This window comes from Balaenoptera musculus, chromosome 1 (assembly GCF_009873245.2).
Source record: "Balaenoptera musculus isolate JJ_BM4_2016_0621 chromosome 1, mBalMus1.pri.v3, whole genome shotgun sequence".
Classification (NCBI taxonomy): Eukaryota; Metazoa; Chordata; class Mammalia; order Artiodactyla; family Balaenopteridae; genus Balaenoptera; species Balaenoptera musculus.
In genome coordinates this window covers 28,013,083-28,034,683 of record NC_045785.1, presented here as the reverse complement: position 1 = coordinate 28,034,683, position 21,601 = coordinate 28,013,083, and the positions used below count along the sequence as shown (strand labels likewise).

Below are 21,601 nucleotides of genomic sequence, written 5' to 3'. Positions count from 1 at the left end.
TGGAGTCTTACCCACTGGAGCACTAGGGAAGTCCCGAGAAATTCAGTTTTTAATGGCATCATGGAAGTATTATGGTTTGTGTTTAAACCTTAATTAGTGTATGCTTTTGACAAATATAAATAGTAACAAAATATAAATTTTAAATATGTGGGGTAAAAACATAAAGAACATTGCTTATTTGTTCTTGAAAATAACAGTGATTCAAATATTTCATTCAGATTTATCTATGCCTAACGAGAAAAATGATGCGGAACTTGATTCTCCACCTGCAAAGAAAAAAAGAATAGGTTTTTTCCAGACTTATGATGTGGAATATTTAAAAGTTGGTTTTATTATCTGTCCGGGATCAGAAGAAAGTTCACCAAGGCCACAGTGTGTCATCTGTGGAGAAATTTTATCCAGTGAAAACATGAAGCCAGCAAATCTTTCTCATCATTTGAAGACAAAGCATTCAGAATTAGAAAACAAACCAGTAGATTTTTTTGAAGAAAAATCTCTTGAAATGGAATGTCAAAACAGTGCTTTAAAAAAGTGTTTACTAGTTGAAAAGTCACTTGTGAAAGCTTCTTATTTAATTGCTTTCCAAATTGCTGCCAGCAAAAAGCCATTTTCCATTGCTGAAGAAGTAATTAAACCATATTTAGTAGAAATGTGTTCAGAAGTTTTGGGTTCCAGTGCTGAAGACAAAATGAAAACCATTCCTCTTTCTAATAGTACAATTGGACACAGGATTGATGAACTATCTGCAGACATTGAAGATCAGCTGATTCAAAAAGTCAGAGAGTCAAAGTGGTTTGCCCTTCAGATAGATGAGTCATCAGAAATCTCAAATACCACCCTTCTTTTGTGCTATATTCGTTTCATTGATTATGGTTGTAGTGATATAAAAGAAGAATTATTATGTTGCATTGAAATGCCTTCTCAAATGACTGGTTTTGAAATATTTGAACTAATAAATAAATATATTGATAGTAAATCTCTGAACTGGAAGCATTGTGTTGGTCTCTGTACAGATGGGGCTGCAAGCATGACTGGTAGGTGTTCTGGTTTAAGGGCAAAAATTCAAGAAGTTGCCATGAATACAGTGGCATTTACACATTGTTTTATTCACCGTGAACATTTAGCAGCAGCAAAGTTGTCTCCGTGCTTACATGAAATTCTTTTGCAGTCAGCACAAATTTTAAGTTTTATAAAGAGCAATGCGTTGAATTCACGAATGTTAACAATTTTGTGTGAAGAGATGGGGTCTGAGCATGTGAATTTACCACTTCATGCTGAAGTACGTTGGATATCAAGAGGGAGAATTTTAACAAGATTATTTGAATTACGACATGAAATTGAAATATTTTTAAATCAAAACCATTCAGATTTGGCCAAGTATTTTTTTGATGAGGAATGGGTTGCAAAGCTGGCCTACTTATCAGATATTTTTTCACTTATAAATGAACTAAATTTAAGTCTCCAAGGATCTATGACTACTCTCTTCAATTTGTATAATAAAATCGATATGCTTAAGAAAAAGTTAAAAATGTGGTTGAAGCGCATGCAAGAGAATGATTATGACATGTTCCCTTCATTTTCTGAATTCTCAAACTCATCAGGCTTAAATATGAGCAGTATTGCAAGCATTATTTTTGAGCACCTGGAAGGACTTTCTCAAATGCTCAATGACTGTTACCCACCAGAAGAAGACTTGTGTTCAGGAAATTTGTGGATAATTAATCCTTTTATGAATCACCAAAATAGTAATCTCACGGACTTCGAAGAAGAAAAACTAGCACAGTTATCGTCAGATTTAGGATTACAATCAGTATTTAAATCAATGTCTGTAACTCAGTTTTGGATAAATGCAAAGGCAAGTTACCCAGAACTCCATGAAAAGGCACTGAAATTTTTATTGCCTTTTTCAACTATTTATTTATGTGATGCTACATTTTCAGCTTTGACTGAGTCAAAACAAAGAAATCTGTTGGTTTCTGGCCCTGCCCTACGACTTGCAGTCACATCTTTAATTCCGAGGATAGAAAAATTAGTAAAGGAGAAAGAATAGTAATGTGCATATTGCTTATTATCAAAGTCTATAATTTTGTGTTAAATTTTGTATGAGATAAGTATCCTAAAATATAAATTCCTAATGTGGATGTGTGTTCTCGGTGATTAAATAAGTGTTTTAATAATTTTTCTCTTTTCATTGAGGAATTTAATAATTACGCATTTATACATAATTATATATAATTTTAATAGTCCAAGGTAGAGAACTTAGCTATTTTATTGACTGATCAGATAATTTGGATTAGTGACAAAGGTGTAGGTAATGAAAGGCCCAGTTTATAATGTAATAGCTAGCACACCTGGATGTTGAAACTGCTTGGTCTTTAGAAGCACATAAGACATTTCAGTCTTCAGCCTGCTGGCTATCTACCCAGCAGGTTGTGGGTAGGTAGAAAACAAAGATCCAAGCAGCTCGGCTATCAGGAAGTGGAAGCAGCAGGAGAGTTTTAGACCCCTGTTAGGGGCCTCTCTGGCTCTCTAGACCAGGGCTTGGCAAACCTTTTTCATAAAAGGCCAGGGCTTGGCAAACCTTTTTCGTAAAAGGCTGGGTAATGAATATTTTAGGCTTCGCAGGCTATAAGGTGGGAACTACTCAATTCTGCTGTTGCAGCACAAAAGCGGTAGACAATACGCAAAGTGTGGTTCAATAAACCACAGTTTATGAACTTATTTATGAACACTGAAACATGAATTTCATATAATTTTCATGCGTCATGAAAGCTGCCTTAAAAAATTTTATTAAAAAATGTAAACAAACAAACATTGTTAGCTGAGGGAGGGGAAGGGAGTAAAACCAGAGCGCTTTCTGAATTTGTCATAGTTTTCTCATCCAGGTCTAGATAGATTTCCAGGTAAAAGCAGATGGGCCAGGAGTGGCCTGTAGGGTGTTTGTTCAGTGAAAGCCTCTCTACCCATGGCTGTAAGAATCTGAATTTTCAAACACCTTTCACATTTTAATTTCAGCTGAGAGATATTAGAGGGAAAATATATTTCAGGCAATGATAGAAAAGAACAATTTATTTAAAAATTACTAGTTATTGATTTATTCTTAATAATTTCATAAATTTACTAATTTACAAATAATTCTGAGCTCTTAACGTGCCAGGCATTGTGCTAGGCCTCCTATAGGCTCAGAACTGATACGGGATTATCCCCATTTACAGGTGCAGACGCTACTGAGGCCCGCAGAGGTTAGGTGACAGCTCAGATCGGCAAGCTAGTGTGGCAAGGGCAGGAGCGACTCCCTCCTCCCCTACCCCCCTACCCCCCCCCCCCCCCCGCCGCGCAACGTCTTTTGACCATAACAGAACTCTTCTGCACGTCACGTCCATATACCCACCCATGTTTGATTTTACTCTGTCCATATTAGCTGGGAGACTCCCTGAATTCGGAGGGGCCCGTTTAGTTAAGAGCAAGTGGGCCTCAGTGTCCCCATCTGTGAGATGGGGCTGCCCTGTCCAAGCGCCGTCTCCTCCCTCAGCCCGTGCTGGCCCAAAAGAGGGCGGCAAGCCCCTAGGGGGCGAGGAGCGGCGGCTCTGGCGCAGGTCTTCCGGCCGCCCCGGGAGGGAGGAAACGGACGGGCGGTAGGGGGCGGGTTTTCGGCGGGGCCCACCCTGGGGCGGGCGCGTCCCGGAGGCCTGCGCGGCCATGGCGCTCCCGCTCGCCGCTCTGCGCGTACTGTTGGGCGGCTTCTTCGCGCTCACGGGGGCGGCCAAGCTCTCGGAGCAGATCTCGGCTCCGGTGTCTGAGCAGATGGTGAGCGGCGCGGGGTGGGCGGCGGGCGGTTGGGCGGGGGACTAGCCGCACGGCGGCGGGGGCTGCGACCCCGGCCGTTACCCAGGTGCCCGGCCGGCCCCCGCCCCGCCCGCCCGCGCGCGCCCCGCGGACCCGCCTGTCTTCGGGCCAGACGGCGCTAGAGCCGGGGGGAGCACCTGGACAGCTCCTTAGACGTGGGCCCCTGCCTCGGGAGTTCCTCCGAGTTCTCTGGATTTTCCCTGGAAGGGGACGGTCACATTCCCTTCCATTCGGGCATTTTTGGCCTCAGGCAAATCTAGAGCCGAGGAGGAATGCTCTGGGACCCTTGGGGAGGGAGAGGGAACGAGCTCCCTTTCTGCCCTCCTTCCTTTGCTTGAGTTCTTGGGGGGTTCTTGGGGGGTTCATGAGGCAGGGGTTTATTAATCCCAGCTTGTCAGGGTAGGAAACCTGCCCTGAAGGTGAAGTGTATCTGCTAAAGGTTACACAGCTAGTCAAGAAGCAGGACCCAAACTTTAGACACTCTCCTAACTTAGAATCCAGAGAGCCCTTCCCGGAGCCTGAGAGGGAGGCCTAGAAGTCGCCCTTCGACTTCCTGTCTAGTTCCAGACTCTCTGGAAAGTTGTCATGTCCTTCTAGACACCAATCTGCCCAGTCCCTCAAATAAGCCAGACTTCTAGATCTCTGCTAGTTTCCTTCTCCCAGGCCTGGCTTAGGGTGGTGGGTTGTTTGGGGAAGTACATCCTCAGAACCAGACAGCTTAGAGTTTCTTCCTTAGAGCACTGAGTAGGGGAGGTAGAGCTGAGGTGGGAGAGCCAGCAAAGGTAGCCAACCTAAGGGTCCAGGTGAAGTTGTCATGTGGCCCAGGACAGAGCTTGACTTAGCAAGCGAGGTGAGTCACTCACTTTGACCCCCTCAACTCCCCTTCTATCTACTGCAATGAGATCCAGGTCCCAGCATATGATATTGAGTAGAATCTGTTTAATGAACAAGAATCTCCCCTTCCATTCCCTTCCTCCTCACCAAATATTCCCTGCATAGTAGCCTGAAGAGAAACCAGGCCAAACAGAAAGAAAGAGAAGTGGCAGGGTTCCCAAGGCCTTGGCACTAGATGAGAAAGCCCAAGCCTAGCTTCCTCTTCCCGGAATTTGGGGTTGGGTTGTAATCTGGTGAGAAAATCAGTCCATCTCTGTACCACCATCCCACCCTTCTTGGAGCGTAAAGCCTGTTTTGTGATTCCAAAGCTCAGCCCCCCAGGGAGGCCCTCTCCTTTCCAGGCTGGCTGACCTTAGCCCTGGACCTGGCCTAGAGTAGTATCTCCTTTGCTGGGGGAGTTGAGGGCACTGGCACAGAATGCCCCTGTGGAGCATCTGGGCAGTGGATCCTTGGTGACTATGGCTGACAGGCATTCCCTGCCGCCCCTAGAAAGCCCTGTTCGTGCAGTTCGCTGAGGTGTTTCCGCTGAAGGTGTTCGGCTACCATCCAGATCCCATGAGCTACCAAGTGGCTGTGGGCTGGCTGGAACTGCTAGCTGGGTTGCTGCTGGTCCTGGGCCCACCGATGCTGCAAGAGATCAGCAACTTGCTTTTGACACTGCTCATGATGGGTAAGGGGGGTGCAACTGGGCTGGTGAAATGGGGACTTACAGGCGAGGGTGATAGCAAAAAATCTGGCTGTTCTCGTTACTTTTGCCACTCTTTTCCTCTGGAACCAGAAGCATTTCCTGCTCTTTTGCAGTTTCCATGGTCTTCAGACTAGGATAGGTGCTTTTTAAACTTAATATACTATAACACTCTTCTATGTCAGGTATACCTTCTATGTCATCAATTCTATTGGCTGCATGGTATTTCCATTATAAGGATATATTGTAACCTAAAAGCCCCTACCCCTTTCTCATCACCCCTACACTGAGATGAGGGAATGGAGTAGCAGCCGCCACTGGACCCATGTGTCTGGCAGGTGGAAAGAGAGAGCAAGGAAGCCAGGCCCCCTGACCAGAAAGGCAGAGGATTTCCCTGTGGCAGGCATTCCTAGAGGGCCCCCTCTTAGTGGCTCTGCCCACAGGAACTGCTGATGTACAAAGACAGCTGCTGCTTCAAAGGCCAGACATCTTCAGGCTCTTCTATATCCCCTGGCCGTGTGTCACCATTGCTGCTGCCACTACCACCCTTCTTCCAGGCTTGCTTTCCATTTCCACAGCTTCCTTCATTTTCAGGTCTTTCCCACTACCTCCACCACCAATCCCTGGGCCTTCTTCCCTCCACTAGGATTGAGAAAGGAGAAGGATCAGGGAGAATCTGTTCCAAAATGCCCACCTACTCACCTTGCCCTGTTTGGTTGGATTGTTCCTGTTTCTTGCCATCTGAGAGGGTCTACGTTAGTTCAAGAAACTTCTGATTTCTGGTTCTGCTCTCTCTGGGAGTTCAGATGAGTGCAGCTAGTTTAGGGTGTGTGTGTTGGTGGGGGGCAGTGTTCAAGAGAGGGCTTAAGGTGGAGTGGGTCAGCCTTGGCTGGAGGGCCCTGAGCTCCTGGATCTCCTGAGCATTCCCAGGGAGCCTCAGGGACCTCATTTTCCATTCCAGGGGCTATCTTCACTTTGGTGTCTCTGAAAGAATCACTGAACACCTGCATCCCAGCCATCGTCTGCCTGGGGCTCCTGCTGCTGCTGGATATCTGCTAGCTCTTAGTCCAAACTAAAAAGATGTTCAGACACCCTAGGAAGAAGTCTCCAAGTGCATTCAAGGAATCCTGGGAGTAGAGTCTGTCTTGCCTCTTCATGCCAGGTCACTGCCAAAGCAGGAACATGGTGGAACACAGAGTGTCACCTTGTTACCAGTACACCCAAGGTTGGCCAGTGTTGAAGTAGACATCTGGTCTACCTGGCCCTGCTTTCTCTCTTGGACATTTACTGCTCTTTTTTGAGGGGTACATGTTACACATTCTAGCATTCCTCTTGTGAAAATAGAAAATAAATTTAAATCACCCAAACTTTTAATGCCCCCCAAATAACTACTTTCAATTCCTTTGTATAACTGTACCTTCCAGTTTTTTTCTGTGCCTTTATACAGATTTTTTTTTAATGAAAATGAGACCACATATATGACTTTATTACCCGCTTTTTAAACCTAATACCCTGTAATACCATTCTCTGTCTGTTTTATCTCATTGACGTTAATGGGTGCATAGTATTCCATTGTAAGGATGTACTGTAATGTATCTATACAAGCCCCCAATGAGAAACATTTGGATTATTCCCAATTTTTTAACTATTGTAAACCTCACAGTTAATCATCTCTGCATATTTATTTTCTTTCCCTAGAAGTGAGGGTGCTGATTCAAAAGGCATGCACGTTTTTAAGGTTTTTATTATATGCTTAGAATTTACACATCGAGTATGGCAGAGTATTGAGTATACCTGCTTCTGCCTGCTGAGCCACATGAAGTACTCCCCATTCTGTTTTTTCTTTTAAATTTTATTTGTTTTTGGCTGCGTTGGGTCTTGCGCGCGGGCTTTCTCTAGTTGTGGTGAGCGGAAGCTACTCTTTGTTGCGGTGCACGGGCTTCTCATTGCGGTGGCTTCTCGTTGTGAAGCACGGGCTCTAGGCGCGCAGGCTTCAGTAGTTGGAGCACACAGCCTCAGTAGTTGCGGCATGTGGGCCCTAGAGTGCGCGGGCTCTAGGGCGCGTGGGCTTCAGTAGTTGTGGCATGGGGGCTCCGTAGTTGTGTCTCACAGGCTTAGTTGCTCTGCAGCATGTGGGATCTTCCTGGACCAGGGATTGAACCCGTGTCCCCTGCATTGGCAGGCAGATTCAGTGGTAACCACTGCACCACCAGGGAAGTCCCTCCCATTCCTTTTTATCTCGTGCACTTTAGAGTTGTAAAGCTAACAAAGATGGGCATTAAGTCATCATTTTACAGGACCTGAAACTGCCAGGGCAGTGCTCCTTGGACACCTAGATGGAGGCAGGGGACAGCCAACTCTAAGGCATGCTGCATGTTAAAGCAGTGCCAGAACCTGTGATGAATCCCAGAGGTCCTAGGGAGTCAGAAGGGTGTGTGTGAGAGACAATTCTCGAGGGCAAGTGACCATGTTAGGGTACCTACTATCACATCACCAACCATCTTCACCTCAGTGGGGGTCTTTTGGGAAGTGATGTACCTCCATAAGGGAAAATAGTGAAGAAAAAGAAATCATTTATTTATGCAAATACTCTAGCCACCAGCCTACAAATTGCTTTGGGGGTTAGGGAATGGCTTTTGGGAGCCCACAGGAGTGAAAGAAGTCTATGTATATTACTCCATTTCATCTTCACTATAGAAGGGTAATTTCTGCTCTGACACTGACAATCTGGGAACCTCAGGTAAGCTGGCACTCTTAGGTCTTCTTGTGTCTGAAAGCACAGTGATGCAATCTCTCTATAGTTAAGTGTGTGTGTGTGTATACATATATATGTATATTAATACATATATATGTAGTAGTATATGTATACTACATGTACAGCGTGTCAAAACAATAAGGAAACTTTCTGTCACATAATAGGTCCAGAGATAACATAGTTTCAGTTTCTTTTTTTTTAAAATAAACTTAATTATTTTTCTCTGCGTTGGGTCTTCGTTGCTGTGCGCGGGCTTTCTCTAGTTGCAGTGAGCGGGGGCTACTCTTCATTGCGGTGCGCGGACTTCTTATTGTGGTGGCTTCTCTTGTTGCGGAGCATGGGCTCTAGGCAAGTGGGCTTCAGTAGTTGTGGCTCGTGGGCTCTAGAGCGCAGGCTCAGTAGTTGTGCTGCTTTCAATTTATTGACTTCTGCCCTCAGGGTTACAAAATAGCTGAAGCAGCTCCAGACAACACATTTGCACATAATATCCAAAGGTGAAAAGAAAGAGGAAAGCTCTCTTAGAAGACCCCTAGGTTTCCCCTTGCATCCCACTGTACAGAATTATGTCACATTTCCATTCTTAGACCAATCACTGGCAAGGAGAATGGAATTTCCAAGTTGGACTTAGACTAGTTAAGATTTACCCACACTGGTCAAGTGGTCAGCAAAGAAGAAGGGAGAGAGTAGATAGTGCCACTTATTAGCTTATTTGCAAATATGGATAATAATGGCAAATATTTTCATAGAGTTGCTGTGAAGATTTAGTGAGTTAAAGTGCTTACAATAGTGCCTGGTGCATGATAAGTGCTCAGTAAATGCTAATATTAAATAGCGTTTGTTATTAAATAGCAGTTCTACAGATGAGAAAATGGATTCAGAAAGCTTAAGTGCCTATGTGTCAGACCCGAGACTAGAATTAAGACCTGGTTGACTCCAGAACCCACACTTTCCACTGCACCAGCTGCCAAAGTCGGAAGTGGGCAGGTGTGGCACCCCTGCTCTTCAACTTGAAGGTGGATGGGATGATCGGTCCAATGTAATTAAATCTCCATTGCTTCCCAGAATTGCCCCTCTGCATGAAAATTTTGAAGCCCTTGAAAGTAGAGCCTGGAAACCCTGGGATCCTGGCCTCTTACCATCTCCACCCCTTCCAGGATTCCACAGCCAGCTTGTCTCCAACCAGGACTTCGAGTAAAACCTCACACAGCTGGCATTAGATTGAAGGCTCCTATTTACCAAGGCTTGGCCTGTAAGCTGATTTAGCAGCTACAGGGCCCTTCAAGCTTGGCTGTAGGGCCCACCCAGCAGCTGCAGGAAAGGCATGGTGCTGGGAGAGTAGGCTGGCCAGCTGGTATGGAGGAGCAGTTGGGATTGACAGCAGCAGGAGTATCTTCAGCTTTAGCTGTGCTGCCTCACCCCAAGGAGAAGCCAGGCCTTAGGAAACGGGCCCCCCAAACCACAGCCTAAGCCTTGGTCAGGTCGGCACAATGACATTCAGTTGCGAGGCCTTCCTTATACTTTGCTATCTCCCTCCCTGTGCCCCCTTGCCTTGCAATGACATTCCCTTCCCTTGGGGCCCTGGCTGCACCCCACAAACCCTGCTCACAGCTGCCACAGGTGGACTCCAGCCCTTCCAGCTGTTGAGCCCATTCTTCATGTCATGTCCTGGGATTAGTCAGTTGATGGGAGGGCCTAGGATATGTGGGTGGCAGTGGATTCTGATCTGTCTCAGGCCCCCAGGCCCTCAGGAACCCAGAGAGATCTGCAGCAGCCAGAGCAGCAAGAGGTAAGAGAGGAGTGATCTGGTGGGAAGGCAGGGAGAGGTTCAGGGTGGGATAGTTAGGGGCCAGAGCCATGGTGGACAGAGCTGAGAGCAAGGGGCAGAAGGGAATACACTCACTCAGGGTCCCAGAAAGTATTGGAGCCTGAGAGATTCAAAGGTAGAAGTACAAATTTTGGTATTGGAGGAACCACGTTTTGGAACACCCTAGGGGTGTGACTATGTGCCACAAATAGGAACAGGACATTGGCTTGTGCACTTATCCCCCTTGGGGAGAGGGGGAATATGCCCAGATGTGTTTGTGCTGTTGTGTTTGGGGTGTCCGTGTCTCTAACGCTGTGTGTGTGCCTGTGTGAGTGCCTGTGTGAGTGTACACATTTATCTGTGTGCTGCCTAGAGGGGAAGGGAGCGTATCTCCCCAGTGTCAGCCAGTGCTCGGGGTTTTACTTATGTTTTCTCATAATCCCCCCAACAACGCTGTGAGGTAGGTATTTTAATCTCCATTTTACAGCAGAGAAGACAGGCTCAGTGAAGCTGAGTAATCTGCCCGAGGTCATATGGCAGATAAATGTGTGTATCTAGGATCTGCCTGATTCCGGGGCCTGTGCTCTTTTTGCTTTGCTGTCCAAAGTTTTAAATCAGACCCAGGACTTCTTTGTGGTCAAAAGGCAAGGGGGAAGGAAACAAGACTGGAAGGCCTGTGAGATGTGAAACCTTTTCAGCTCTGCCCAGGGTGCTCCAGGCAAGCCCCAGGAGAGGACCTTCACCAAGGTAAGTCCAAGGTCACTGTGCATGGGCCTTCCTCTGGGTCACTGCATCCTAAGACCATAACTCCATCCACGCCTCACTCTCCCCCCGACTGATCTGGATGGCCCTGGAGCAGGGAGGCTTGGGTTTTTTCTGGGAAGGATCCTATATTCCAGCCTGGTTTCTCCATAACTCCCTGTTGGCTCATGCTTGGGCTTAATGCACATACCTGGGCCCCACAAATCAGAACCGTACACCATCTGTGAGGGGCACCTTCACCCTCCCAGTCACCAAGGTTGGAAATTTCGAAACTACCTGGGATTCCTGTCTCTTCCTCATTTCCCACATCTTGTCACCAAGCCCATTCTACTTGAGGTAACTCCGGAGCCCATCCCGTCCTCTCCATCCCCAGCTGGTGCTGGCTGAGCTCAGGCCTCAGGCCCTCGCTGGGCTTCCCACCACCACCGACTGAGGAAAAGAGGACGGGGGTCGGGTGGGGGAGGGCGGGATGGAGGGCTTCTTGTGTGGCTAATCTCCATGGTGACCTCTCTTCCTCTCGCTAGTCCCAGGTCCGAGATGAACAGCAGCGCTGGGGAGCTGGGTGTTGGTGCTGGCGGCCGCAGCCCCTGGGACGACCCTGCTGGCTTCATCGTGGTGCCCGCAGCCTACGCCTTGGCACCGGGCCTGGGGCTGCTGGCCAACGTGGCGGCCATGGCAGTGTTCGTCTGCCACGGCAGGCGCCTGGGCCAGGCCCTGCGTCTCCACCTGCTCAACCTGGCCCTGGCCGACATGGTCTTCACGCTCACGCTGCCGCTGTGGCTCACCTACTACCTGGGCCCGACCCCCTGGCCCTTCCCGGAGGCTGCCTGCCGCGCGGCTGGGGCCACCTACTGCGTGTCCACCTACGCGGCCGTGGCCTTCACGGCGCTCACCAGCGTGTGCCGCTGCGGCTCGGTGCGCCCGCCCGGCCCTGCGCCGCTGGGGCCCCGACCGCGCCGCGTGCGCCGCCGCCCGGCTGGCCGGCCTGGCCTGCGCCGCACCCTCGCTGGCCGCTCCCCACGCGCTGCGCCCCAGGCCGGGCGGTGCCGCTCGCTGCCTGGAGCGTGGCTGGGCTAGCGCTGGCCTGGCCTACGCCACCGTGGCCTTCTTCCCCGCCGCCTTCCTGCTGGTGCTCGCGGCCTATGTGAGCTTGGCGCGGGCGCTCGCGGCGCCCTCGGGCCCGGGCCCGGCCCTGGCCCCAGCCAGTCCAAACCGGCGCGCGGCCAGGACCATGGTGCTCGGGCACCTGTTGGTCTTTGCCCTCTGCCTGGCGCCCTACCACCTGCTGCTGGCGCCCTGGGTGGCCGGGCAGGAGGGCACCGTGGGCCGCGACGACGGAGGGTGCCGGGCCACCTCCACGCCTGACGTCCTGCACACCCTCAGCCTGGCGCTGCTGAGTCTCAACAGCTGCCTGGACCCGCTCATCTACTGCTTCTCTGTGCGCCGCTTCTGCCAGGACTGCTGGGCGCTGAGCTGCCTCCCGGGGGTGGGGAGGTCCGGGGTGCATTTGGCCTCCTTGGCCTCCTCCCAGAGAGCCCCCTGGCCTTCTGCCTGCTTCACCCCTGCCACCCTCCCAGTGGCGTCCTGGGTGGTGAAAGCTCTTTGCAAGGACCTAGACTCCAGTCCTGACACAGCCACATACTAGCCGCCTGTAGTTGTAGACCTCCGGGCTCTGTCAAAAGGGGAAAGAACATTCTTTGTAACCCGAATGTTTCCTAGACTTTGCCAGTGTTTGGATACAGATAATATGCCATTGCTTTCAAAATCTCTGGGGATAAACCCCGAAGTCCTAAAAAGGGCCTACAAGGGCTGAGTGGCTCCTGGCTTCTCTCTCAGCATCCTCTCATCCTCATTTTTCCTCTTCTCCTCCACCACATCTGCCCGTCTCCGTGGGTTGAGTCACCTTATCAGTCCCTGGAACAGACGGGTTTCCTCCTCTTCAAGGCCTTTGTAACTGACTGCCAGGAATGATGTCCCTCTGTCTTGTTTGCTAAGTTAATTCCTTTTCATTCTCACTTCCTCAAACGTACCTGTAGGGAAGCCTTTCTTGACCAGCACCACATACACCATTCCCTAGACTGGGTTAGATCCGGTTGCTCCTTTATAGCTCTTTCCACAATTGCAATCGGGCAATTAACTGGTTAGTTCTTTTTTTTTTTTTTTCTGTTGTTCTTTCTCTCTGTATTTATGTCGATCCATAAGAAAGTGCCATTTTTGTAGACCCAAAAGGGTTGAATAGTGGCAGTTTTATTTTCATCCAGTTCAACTTAATAAATTCCATGTTTGTCTTATTTACTGCTTGCTACTGTGCCTTGCACGTAGTAAGACCTCAGTATGTCAGATGAATGCATGAAACCTGAATATCATTAGCTTAAAATGCTCAAGGACTCACTCCGACATTCTAGTCTCTGGTAGATTTTCCTCAAGTGTTTCTGGGATTCTCCAAGCTTGTATTACCAGATGCATTCTTGAACCAGTCCTGATGATTGCTTCCTTCTGCTGTTGCTGGTTACCTGTGACTCTGCCATCACCTCCACTGTCCCAAAAGTCCTGTGCCAAGACTTGGTGATAACCAAGCTGGAGATCCATCCTGCCATTAGCTGGGACAGGGATCGGCCAGACTCGCTGCCTTCCGCTTCAGCTGAGCCAGGACTCTGTCACTGGGTGCAAATCCCTGGCAGTGGTTCTGGCCACCAGTGCTTTCCCTCCTCGTGCCTTGATGACTTAGCAGTTGGCTTCAAGTGGGGGAATGGAACCACTCCCTCTCCTCGGCCATGTTATTGGAGGCCCCATAGCAAGACTGCTTGGGTCTCAAGGAGTTAAGCTTAATGAGTGAGGGCAGCATGTTCATGTTGCCAAGTCAGCTGGGTCAGGAAGGGTTCACCAGTCAGCTACCATGTCTTACTGACCTCAGGTCCTATTGCTGAATTTGCCTTCTTATGGTAAATTTGAGAAATTTCTTCTTTAATTTTTGATACGTTACTTTTCATTGGTCCCTTATTCCTTCTTTAAATGTTTTCTTTTACATTTAAAAAATAATACATATTTATGAAAAGAAATTCAAAGCAGTAGAGAAAAATGCAAAATAAAAAATAAAGCTTCCCCCAGTGGTAACCACCATTCACAGTTTCTTGTTGTGTATATCTTTCCAGAGATTTTCTATTACAGTACAGATATAGGTATAGTCAATTTCCTTCAAAAATCCACAAATGGGATAGTGTTACAAGGTTCTTCTGCACTTTTCCTCATTTAATGTATCTTGTACATCTTTTTATATCAGCACGTATAGATGTACCTCATTCTTTTTAATAGATGCAGAGTATTGATTTTACTCAATTGGTCCCCCTGTTGATGGGCATTTTTTTTTAACATCTTTATTGGAGTATAATTGCTTTACAATGGTGTATTAGTTTCTGCTGTATAACAAAGTGAATCAGCTATACATATACATATATTCCCATTTCTCCTCCCTCTTGCATCTCCCTCCCACCCTCCCTATCCCACCCCTTGGGCATTTGTTTTACTGTGATAAATAATGATGCAATGAGTGTCCCTGGCCACAAATCTTTGCATACTTGTAAATCTGTAGAATAAATTCCTGGCAGTGAAATTGCTGTGTCAAGGAGTATGTGTGTGCACTTAAATGGTTTAATTAAATCACCAAATTGCCTCCAAAAATGCAGCACCAATTACACACCCATCAACAGCTCGTAACAGTCCCTGTTTTATCACACCCTCACTAGGACTGGATATTGTCACCTGCCTCCTTATTGAATCTGGACTCCTGTCTGCATTTCAACTGTGAGCATGGTTAATTTGTTTCTTTTTCAAGAAGGCTTCTCAGTCTCCTCCATATCTGAAACCTGCTGGGGGGGTGGGGGGCAGAAATGGGAAGGGAAAGGGTATCACCTGAGACCTCATAGCAGCCAAACCTTAGCCTGTCTTGCTTGCTAGAGGAATTAAACGAAAGCCCAAATACACATTGGTAGGTCCGCAGTCATTGTCATCTCTCCTTCCTTGGGAATTAGGTTGGCTCATTCCATGCAACACTGACCATCATCTCAGGCCAAGGCCGGGAGGCAGCCTGGGCCCACGTCATGAGTTCACTTGCTCTGATGGAATGAATTGCTTGGCCCCAGGGGCTGTGCAAAGCTGGGTCTCTGAGAAATGATCTCGTGTCCACACTAGAGCCAGCTGAATCTCCTGAGGCCAAATTTGATTCTGTTCAAATAAAAAAATGATTCCCTGTGGCATCATCCATCCCCATGGTCTTGTACTATCTTGCTTTTGATGTGACTTTTCCCTTAATAGTCAGTTTCCTTTGGGAAATGTCTAACTTAGTCTTCTGTGTCTGACCTGAGGAAAAAGAACTTGAGAGTCGATTGCCTCTGGGAGCTCAGACACAGTGGAAGGAAGGCCTCTGTTTGGAGTTAGTGTGTTTGGGAATCACCCTCCCCTCTCCCCGGTGATTCAGGAGAGTAGGAACCTGGGGTGAGGACCCAGAGGCGAAGAGCCTGCGGGATGAGAGAGAACAGATGGCTTTGTACTGTCAATCCTTTTGGATTCTTTTTTTTTTTTTTTTTTTTTTTTTTTTTTTTTTTTAGCTACTTTATTTATTTATTTTATTTTTTTGGCTGTGTTGGGTCTTCGGTTCGTGCGAGGGCTTTCTCTAGTTGCGGCAAGTGGGGGCCACTCTTCATCGCGGTGCGGGGACCGCTCTTCATCGCGGTGCGCGGGCCTGCGGGCCTTTCACTATCGCGGCCCCTCCCGTTGCGGGGCACAGGCTCCAGACGCGCAGGCTCAGTAGTTGTGGCTCACGGGCCCAGCTGCTCCGCGGCATGTGGGATCTTCCCAGACCAGGGCTCGAACCCGTGTCCCCTGCATTAGCAGGCAGATTCTCAACCACTGCGCCACCAGGGAAGCCCCTTTTGGATTCTTTTTGCCTTGTTTATTCTAAACTTTCAAGAATTTGACCCAAGACCCTCCCTCAGTCCAGGATGGAGAAGAGGGAGCCCAGGCTGGTCCTTGATTAGATGCTGGACACCTTCTTTCTCCAGGATCCAGGAAAAACTCATCTGCCAACTGTTCCCAGCAGCTGGGGGAGTCTAGGGTGTGTTTTCAATATGCCCTAGACCCCGCTACCTCTTGTAGGGCCAGGAACGCCCAATTCCCGCCCCTACCCACCCAGGCCACACCCTGTAGCTGTGGGGTCCAAACGTGGTGCAGAGAAGATGCTCCTGACACAGAAGGAAGAACGCTTCCCTTCCTCCTGGACCCCGCTCTCTCCTTCAGCTCAATTACTGTCCAGGTCTCTGAACCCAGCCCAACTCCATTCCTGCCTTTGGCTAGGGCTGGTCCAGGTCCTCGGCTCTGCACGTGCCTGCCTAGGGTCCCTCAGCCAGCCATGCTTCCTCAGTGACCCTGCTTGCTCTTCCTGAGCCCTCCCCTCCAGACCAGGCCCCACCTGTTCCCTCAGCCCCTGCAGGAAGCCTGTCAGACCTCAGCTTGATTTCTCTATTGTGTTCAGGCCCTGGCCCCAGGCGCTCTCTCTGCAGCTGATTCTTTGCCTTGACATCTATTTCCATCTCCTCTAGCCTTAGAAGGAGGATAGTGTTTTCCCTCTGGGTTCTGCAGATACCCCTGTGGCTGCAGCTGTCCTTCACTGGCCCTGAAACCAGCTCCGTGGACTACATTCCAGCTTCAGGGACTGGGACCTCTTCCCCAGGCCAATCACTCCAGGGCTCTCCCAGGCCTGCCCTTTCCCTCTGCTGGTATGGCACATGCCCACCATCTGGCCCTAATGTTATCGTTAAATCATGCTTCTTTGCCCCTAATTCTCCGTGAGCACCAGTCTAGCTCTGAAATGTACTTGTGGTTGGGGTGCTGGGCTCACGCTAGCCCCTAGCATTGGTGGGGTTCTGGGCGAGCGTGCAGAAGGAGGCCCAGATACTATATGTCTAAATATTTACAAGTTATAAATTAAGCAAACACATTGTTTAATGAAATGCATTCCATCCATCTTCCTTGAAAAATATACCTTCATAATGACAGAATAGAAAAATACGTTTCAAGTTGTGGTTTTCAAGACTGAAAGTCAGCAAATTATCAAAGATGAGAGAATTTAATTTTACACATTATGTTCAAACATTGTATTTGGGTGGTGTATGATAAATTATTATTACAGAAAATATTAATGATTTTAATTTCATCATATAAATCACCATTATTCATAATATAAATATTTTTTACCATTTCTTCAAGCCATTTCTATACTCATACAGAAATTCTTAAGTTCTTTTTTTCAAAAATTTCAATAATTTACTGTTATTTTATTTTATTTATTTTTTAAATAAATTTTATTTATTTATTTATTTATTTATGGCTGGGTTGGGTCTTCGTTGCTGCACGCGGGCTTTCTCTAGTTGCGGCGAGCGGGGGCTACTCTTCGTTGCGGTGCACGGGCTTCTCATTGCGGTGGCTTCTCTTGTTGCAGAGCATGGGCTCTAGGCAGGCGGGCTTCAGTAGTTGTGGCACTCGGGCTCAGTAGTTGCGGCTCACGGGCTCTAGAGGGCAGGCTCAGTAGTTGTGGTGCTCGGGCTTAGTTGCTCCGCAGCATGTGGGATCTTCCTGGACCAGGGCTCGAACCCATGTCCCCTGCATTGGCAGGTGGACTCCCAACCACTGTGCCACCAGGGAAGCCCCTATTTCACTTTTAAAACTAAAACATATATCTATACATATCAGAAAATGTTTTTTTGAAATTGAGAAACACTGCATGTGAAATATACAACCAAAGTGAGATTTCAATAAAATATGAGGCAATTAGAACAATGAAAGGAAAATGTTTGTCTGACAATGAATAAGATTCACAGACATAAAATCTCAAAACTAATTTTTATACAGACTACTTTTTGGGTACTATAGATTGAGGTATAATCTTGATTGAAGAGAGATCTGAACAAATTTAGCAATGAGTTGTCATTTTCTGTTATTTTAAAATAACAGTCCAGGGACTTCCCTGGTGGCACAGTGGTTAAGAATCTGCCTGCCTATGCAGGGGACACGGGTTCGAGCCCTGGTCCGGGAAGATCCCACATGCCGCAGAGCAACTAAGTCCGTGTGCCACAGCTACTGAGTCTGCGCTCTAGAGCCCGTGAACCACAGCTACGGAGCCCTCGTGCTGAAGCCCGCTCGCCGCAACTACTGAAGCCCGCACGCTTAGAGCACGTGCTCTGCAACAAGGAAAGCCACAGCAATGAGAAGCCTGGGCGCTGCAACAAAGAGTAGCCCCTGCTCACCACAACTAGAGAAAGCCTGCGCGCAGCAACAAAGACCCGACGCAGACAATAAATAAATAAATAAAAGTGAAATAGTTAACTCTTATGTTTCTATAAAATTTTACTAACATTTTCAGTATGAAGCAATAGTACAAATCAAGTAACTTGGTAATATCTATTTAAAATTAATATATTTTTCCACCAATGAACATGGTTTGTTCTTTTTTTTTTTTTTTAATTTATTTTTTTTTTAATTTATGGCTGTGTTGGGTCTTCGTTTCTGTGCGAGGGCTTTCTCCAGTTGTGGCAAGCGGGGGCTACCCTTCATCGCGGTGCGCGGGCCTCTCGCTATCGCGGCCTCTCTTGTTGCGGAGCACAGGCTCCAGACGCGCAGGCTCAGCAATTGTGGCTCACGGGCCCAGCCGCTCCGCGGCATGTGGGATCTTCCCAGACCAGGGCTCGAACCTGTGTCCCCTGCATTGGCAGGCGGATTCTCAACCACTGCGCCACCAGGGAAGCCCTGGTTTGTTCTTTATTGGAGAATTTTATTTGTTTCATTTAACTTTTCTGATACATATCATATCTTAAGTAAATTAAATGTAATTGATTTAATGGCATTTAGTTGAGATTTCCACCATGTGTCTGAGAGTGGTTCTGAGGTCATATTTGATGTGTTTCATCAATATATTCTATCTTTGGGCATGTCCAGAAAATATTGCGTATAATCTTTGAATTATTCCAAAAAATGTCATTGCTATCAGCACAACTGAAACTATGTCTTTTAGTAAATCCAAACTATGTACAATACATGGCCAAAGAATATTTCTGGATTTTTGGCCCAACTTTTGCCTTGTATACCTTTCTTTGTTAATCACATTAGCACCATGACCATAGATTTATCCTTGGCAATTTTTTAAATCAATGTTCAAAATTGAAAGCTGTTTTTTCATTCTTCATTCAAATCAGACTTGTATTTTGGAATTCTGATTTGCATAGGGTATAGCACCCTAATACATACTCTACTCTGGTTGCAATAACTGGAAAAAGCCAAATAAATTACAAATACCATATTTTAAAGATACTGAAGAGCTGTGGAAGCAACAGTGACTAGAAGAATTAGAATTCAGACAGGGAGTATCCCTTCTAAGTTGAGTTGATAGTCACTGGATGTTTTCTTCCCTGGGAACATTTGCTCATTCTGTGCATGAGTTGAGTATTGAGCTTGACCCATGCAGAGACCTTATATTGGTAGAAAAAGGAACCACATGTCTTTTGGCAGTTAAGTGGGGCTGTTGTGAAAAACTGGGGACTCTAAAACACAGCTGTTTGTAACCATAGGACATTTTCTGAGTTCTGAGTCTGAGTGTGAAAGGCTGGGAAGCTAAGCTGAGGGCTTCCAAAAGGCCAAGTGAAATCTCTCATAATCTTGAGATGCTTAGGACACAAAGTCCAGTTAGAGGAATGAGGCCTGATGCAAAAACATTGCTGATATTCCCCTCAAGAAAATTTCTAGACTTCTTTGAAGCTGTGGGGGTAAAGAGGAGGTAGGAAAAAAAGCTAAAGTGACAGGTGCAGAGCATCTAAAGGGCAGAACTGAATCTCCAGTGAGTCTTTCAGGATTGGGGAGACAGAGAGCCATTAGACTCTTAGTCAAAAGCCCAGGAAAGCCCAACCTGAAAGCAAGAATGAGTCGGAGGTGGACTGAATCATACTGAAACTGTCACCCAGCTCTGTCATAGTTAACTTGTAACTGGATTGAGGTGACCAGTCCCTTATCCTGTCAGCCTAACAGAGGAAAGATGGAACTTTCTGTGATAGGAGATATCATACAGACCTTCTACATGTCTTTAACAATGTCTGGCACACAATAAAAAGTCACTAGACATGCAAAGAGGTAGGAAAATGAGACTGATCATTAAGAGAATAAACAGACAATAAAAACTGATCAATAAATGATCCAGATGTTGGAGTATAAGACAAAGACTTTATTTATTTTTAATTAATTTATTTATTTTTGGCTGCATTGGATCTTTGGTGCTACATGAGGGCTTTATGTAGTTGCAGCGAGCGGGGGCTACTCTTCATTGCAGCGCACGGGCTTCTCATTGCGGTGGCTTCTCTTGTAGAAGAGCACAGGCTCTAGGTGCGTGGGCTTCAGTAGTTGTGGCACATGGGCTCAGTAGTAGTGGCTCATGGGCTCTAGAGTGCAGACTCAGTAGTTGTGGTGCCTGGGTTTAATTGCTCCGCGGCATGTGGGATCTTCCCGGACCAGGAATTGAACCTGTGTCCCCTGCACTGGCAGGCAGATTCTTAACCACTGCACCACCAGGGAAGTCCCCAAGACAAAGACTTTAAATAATTATAATTAATTAAAATGATTAAAGAAAATAGAGGAAAATATGGACAAAATGAATTAAAAATAGACATTTTCAATGGAAAATTGAAATTCCCAAAAAGGAATCAAGTGATTGATTTGAGAACAAGAGAGAGAAGGTAATATTGGCAAAACTTGGGATTCTTTTATTAACAGAATAACAGCTAATAAGCAGAATTCACACATATAATTTCACCCAGTCAAAAAACTATATATAAAAGTAAAACAAGTTAATCAAGCTCTTGTTAGAAGCAAATCTACCAATAAACATGAGTAATTAATGTTACATGGTAAATTTTTACCATGGTAATTTTTCTGGGAAGAAAGAATCATTAGCATTTCAACACTGATGGAAACAACACAAGAAAAGTCTGTCATCAAATACTTTATTGGCTTCAGGCACTTAAGACAATGAGGGGTCAAATAACCTTTTTAGTTGCAGCCTGCCAGGGCTTCTGTCCTGGGGCATTAGAGGGAATCAGAGATGGGGTAGGTTACCCTTGAAAATTCAAAAACAGCATCAGTTTTCATGGGGAAGGGGTCACTTGTATGAGCAAACTGTCTTTGTAAAAATGTCAACTGAGAAAAAAAATGATATATTATTGTGATTTGAAAGAAAATGAAAGATCTAATATTCCAGTTAGTTCAAGTTATTTTGCTTGAATTGTTAAATTTTTCTTGGAAATTAAGGCATGAGAGAAGCATGGGATACAGAGGGGGAAAAGCATGGGATCTGGAGTTTGAGAGACCTAGGATGAAATCCCAGCCCCACCATGTTCCAGATATAGGACCTTGGCAAAGTACTGCCCCCTCACATGCTCAGTTTTACCCAGATGTAAAGGATGAGACAGTATCCGTAAGGTGTCTCATATAATACTTGGATATAAAAAGGTGTCAATGGCTGGTGGTGCTAATTCTTACTATTGTGGTGGAACTAATATTTGAAGATTAAATGCTCATTTTGAAGATTTTGTTTTTAATTTGGACTTCCTTGAGTAGATTTGCTTCTACAATGCTGTAGGAATAAAGTACAATATAATGGAATATAAAATGTGGCATCTAAGCACTGGTCACACACTCAGGGCAGACACAAAACTATACATCTACTTCTGAATATTGAATAGGAAATTTAGACATGTAAAAATGAATTTACATCTATATATTTTTCAAAATAAAACAGAGAAGCTGGAATGTAACAACAGAA

At 46.5% G+C, this 21,601-nt stretch overlaps 2 protein-coding genes across 8 annotated transcripts in view; both read left to right on the top strand.

The window, feature by feature from the left end:
- The window catches only part of ZMYM6 (zinc finger MYM-type containing 6), a 43,859-nt gene extending 41,682 nt beyond the window's left edge, over nt 1-2,177 (top strand). For all 5 annotated transcript variants that reach the window (XM_036872207.1, XM_036872216.1, XM_036872238.1 and 2 more), the window contains one exon: nt 219-2,177. In XM_036872207.1, the coding sequence (XP_036728102.1) occupies nt 219-2,050 (1,832 nt within the window). In that variant the 3' untranslated portion in view covers nt 2,051-2,177. The remainder of the gene's footprint in view (nt 1-218) is intronic.
- A 1,501-nt stretch (nt 2,178-3,678) lies between these two features.
- On the top strand, nt 3,679-20,160 carry TMEM35B (transmembrane protein 35B). 3 transcript variants are annotated; one of them, XR_005016844.1, is made up of 4 exons: nt 3,693-3,807; nt 10,592-10,731; nt 11,271-12,838; nt 20,150-20,160. XR_005016844.1 is itself a non-coding variant. In XM_036829002.1 (3 exons), the coding sequence occupies exons 1-3, from the start codon at nt 3,700-3,702 to the stop codon at nt 6,482-6,484; spliced, it is 387 nt and encodes a 128-aa protein (XP_036684897.1). In that variant the 5' UTR covers nt 3,679-3,699; the 3' UTR covers nt 6,485-7,097. The 3 variants fall into 3 exon arrangements, 1 of the variants encoding a protein (XP_036684897.1); XR_005016843.1 differs by lacking the exon at nt 20,150-20,160 and adding an exon at nt 14,775-14,912 and having other exon boundaries at nt 11,271-14,547; XM_036829002.1 differs by lacking the exons at nt 10,592-10,731; nt 11,271-12,838; nt 20,150-20,160 and adding exons at nt 5,230-5,410; nt 6,387-7,097 and having other exon boundaries at nt 3,679-3,807.
- The last annotated feature ends 1,441 nt before the right edge of the window (nt 20,161-21,601 follow it).

What these genes read in the sequence shown, in the direction of transcription:
- TMEM35B (XM_036829002.1), top strand. Translation starts at nt 3,700, where the DNA reads ATGGCGCTCCCGCTCGCCGCTCTGCGCGTACTGTTGGGCGGCTTCTTC. An exon ending in CTCCGGTGTCTGAGCAGATG is followed by an intron (nt 3,808 to 5,229) that starts GTGAGCGGCGCG and finishes TGCCGCCCCTAG; the next exon opens with AAAGCCCTGTTCGTGCAGTT. An exon ending in TTTGACACTGCTCATGATGG is followed by an intron (nt 5,411 to 6,386) that starts GTAAGGGGGGTG and finishes TTTCCATTCCAG; the next exon opens with GGGCTATCTTCACTTTGGTG.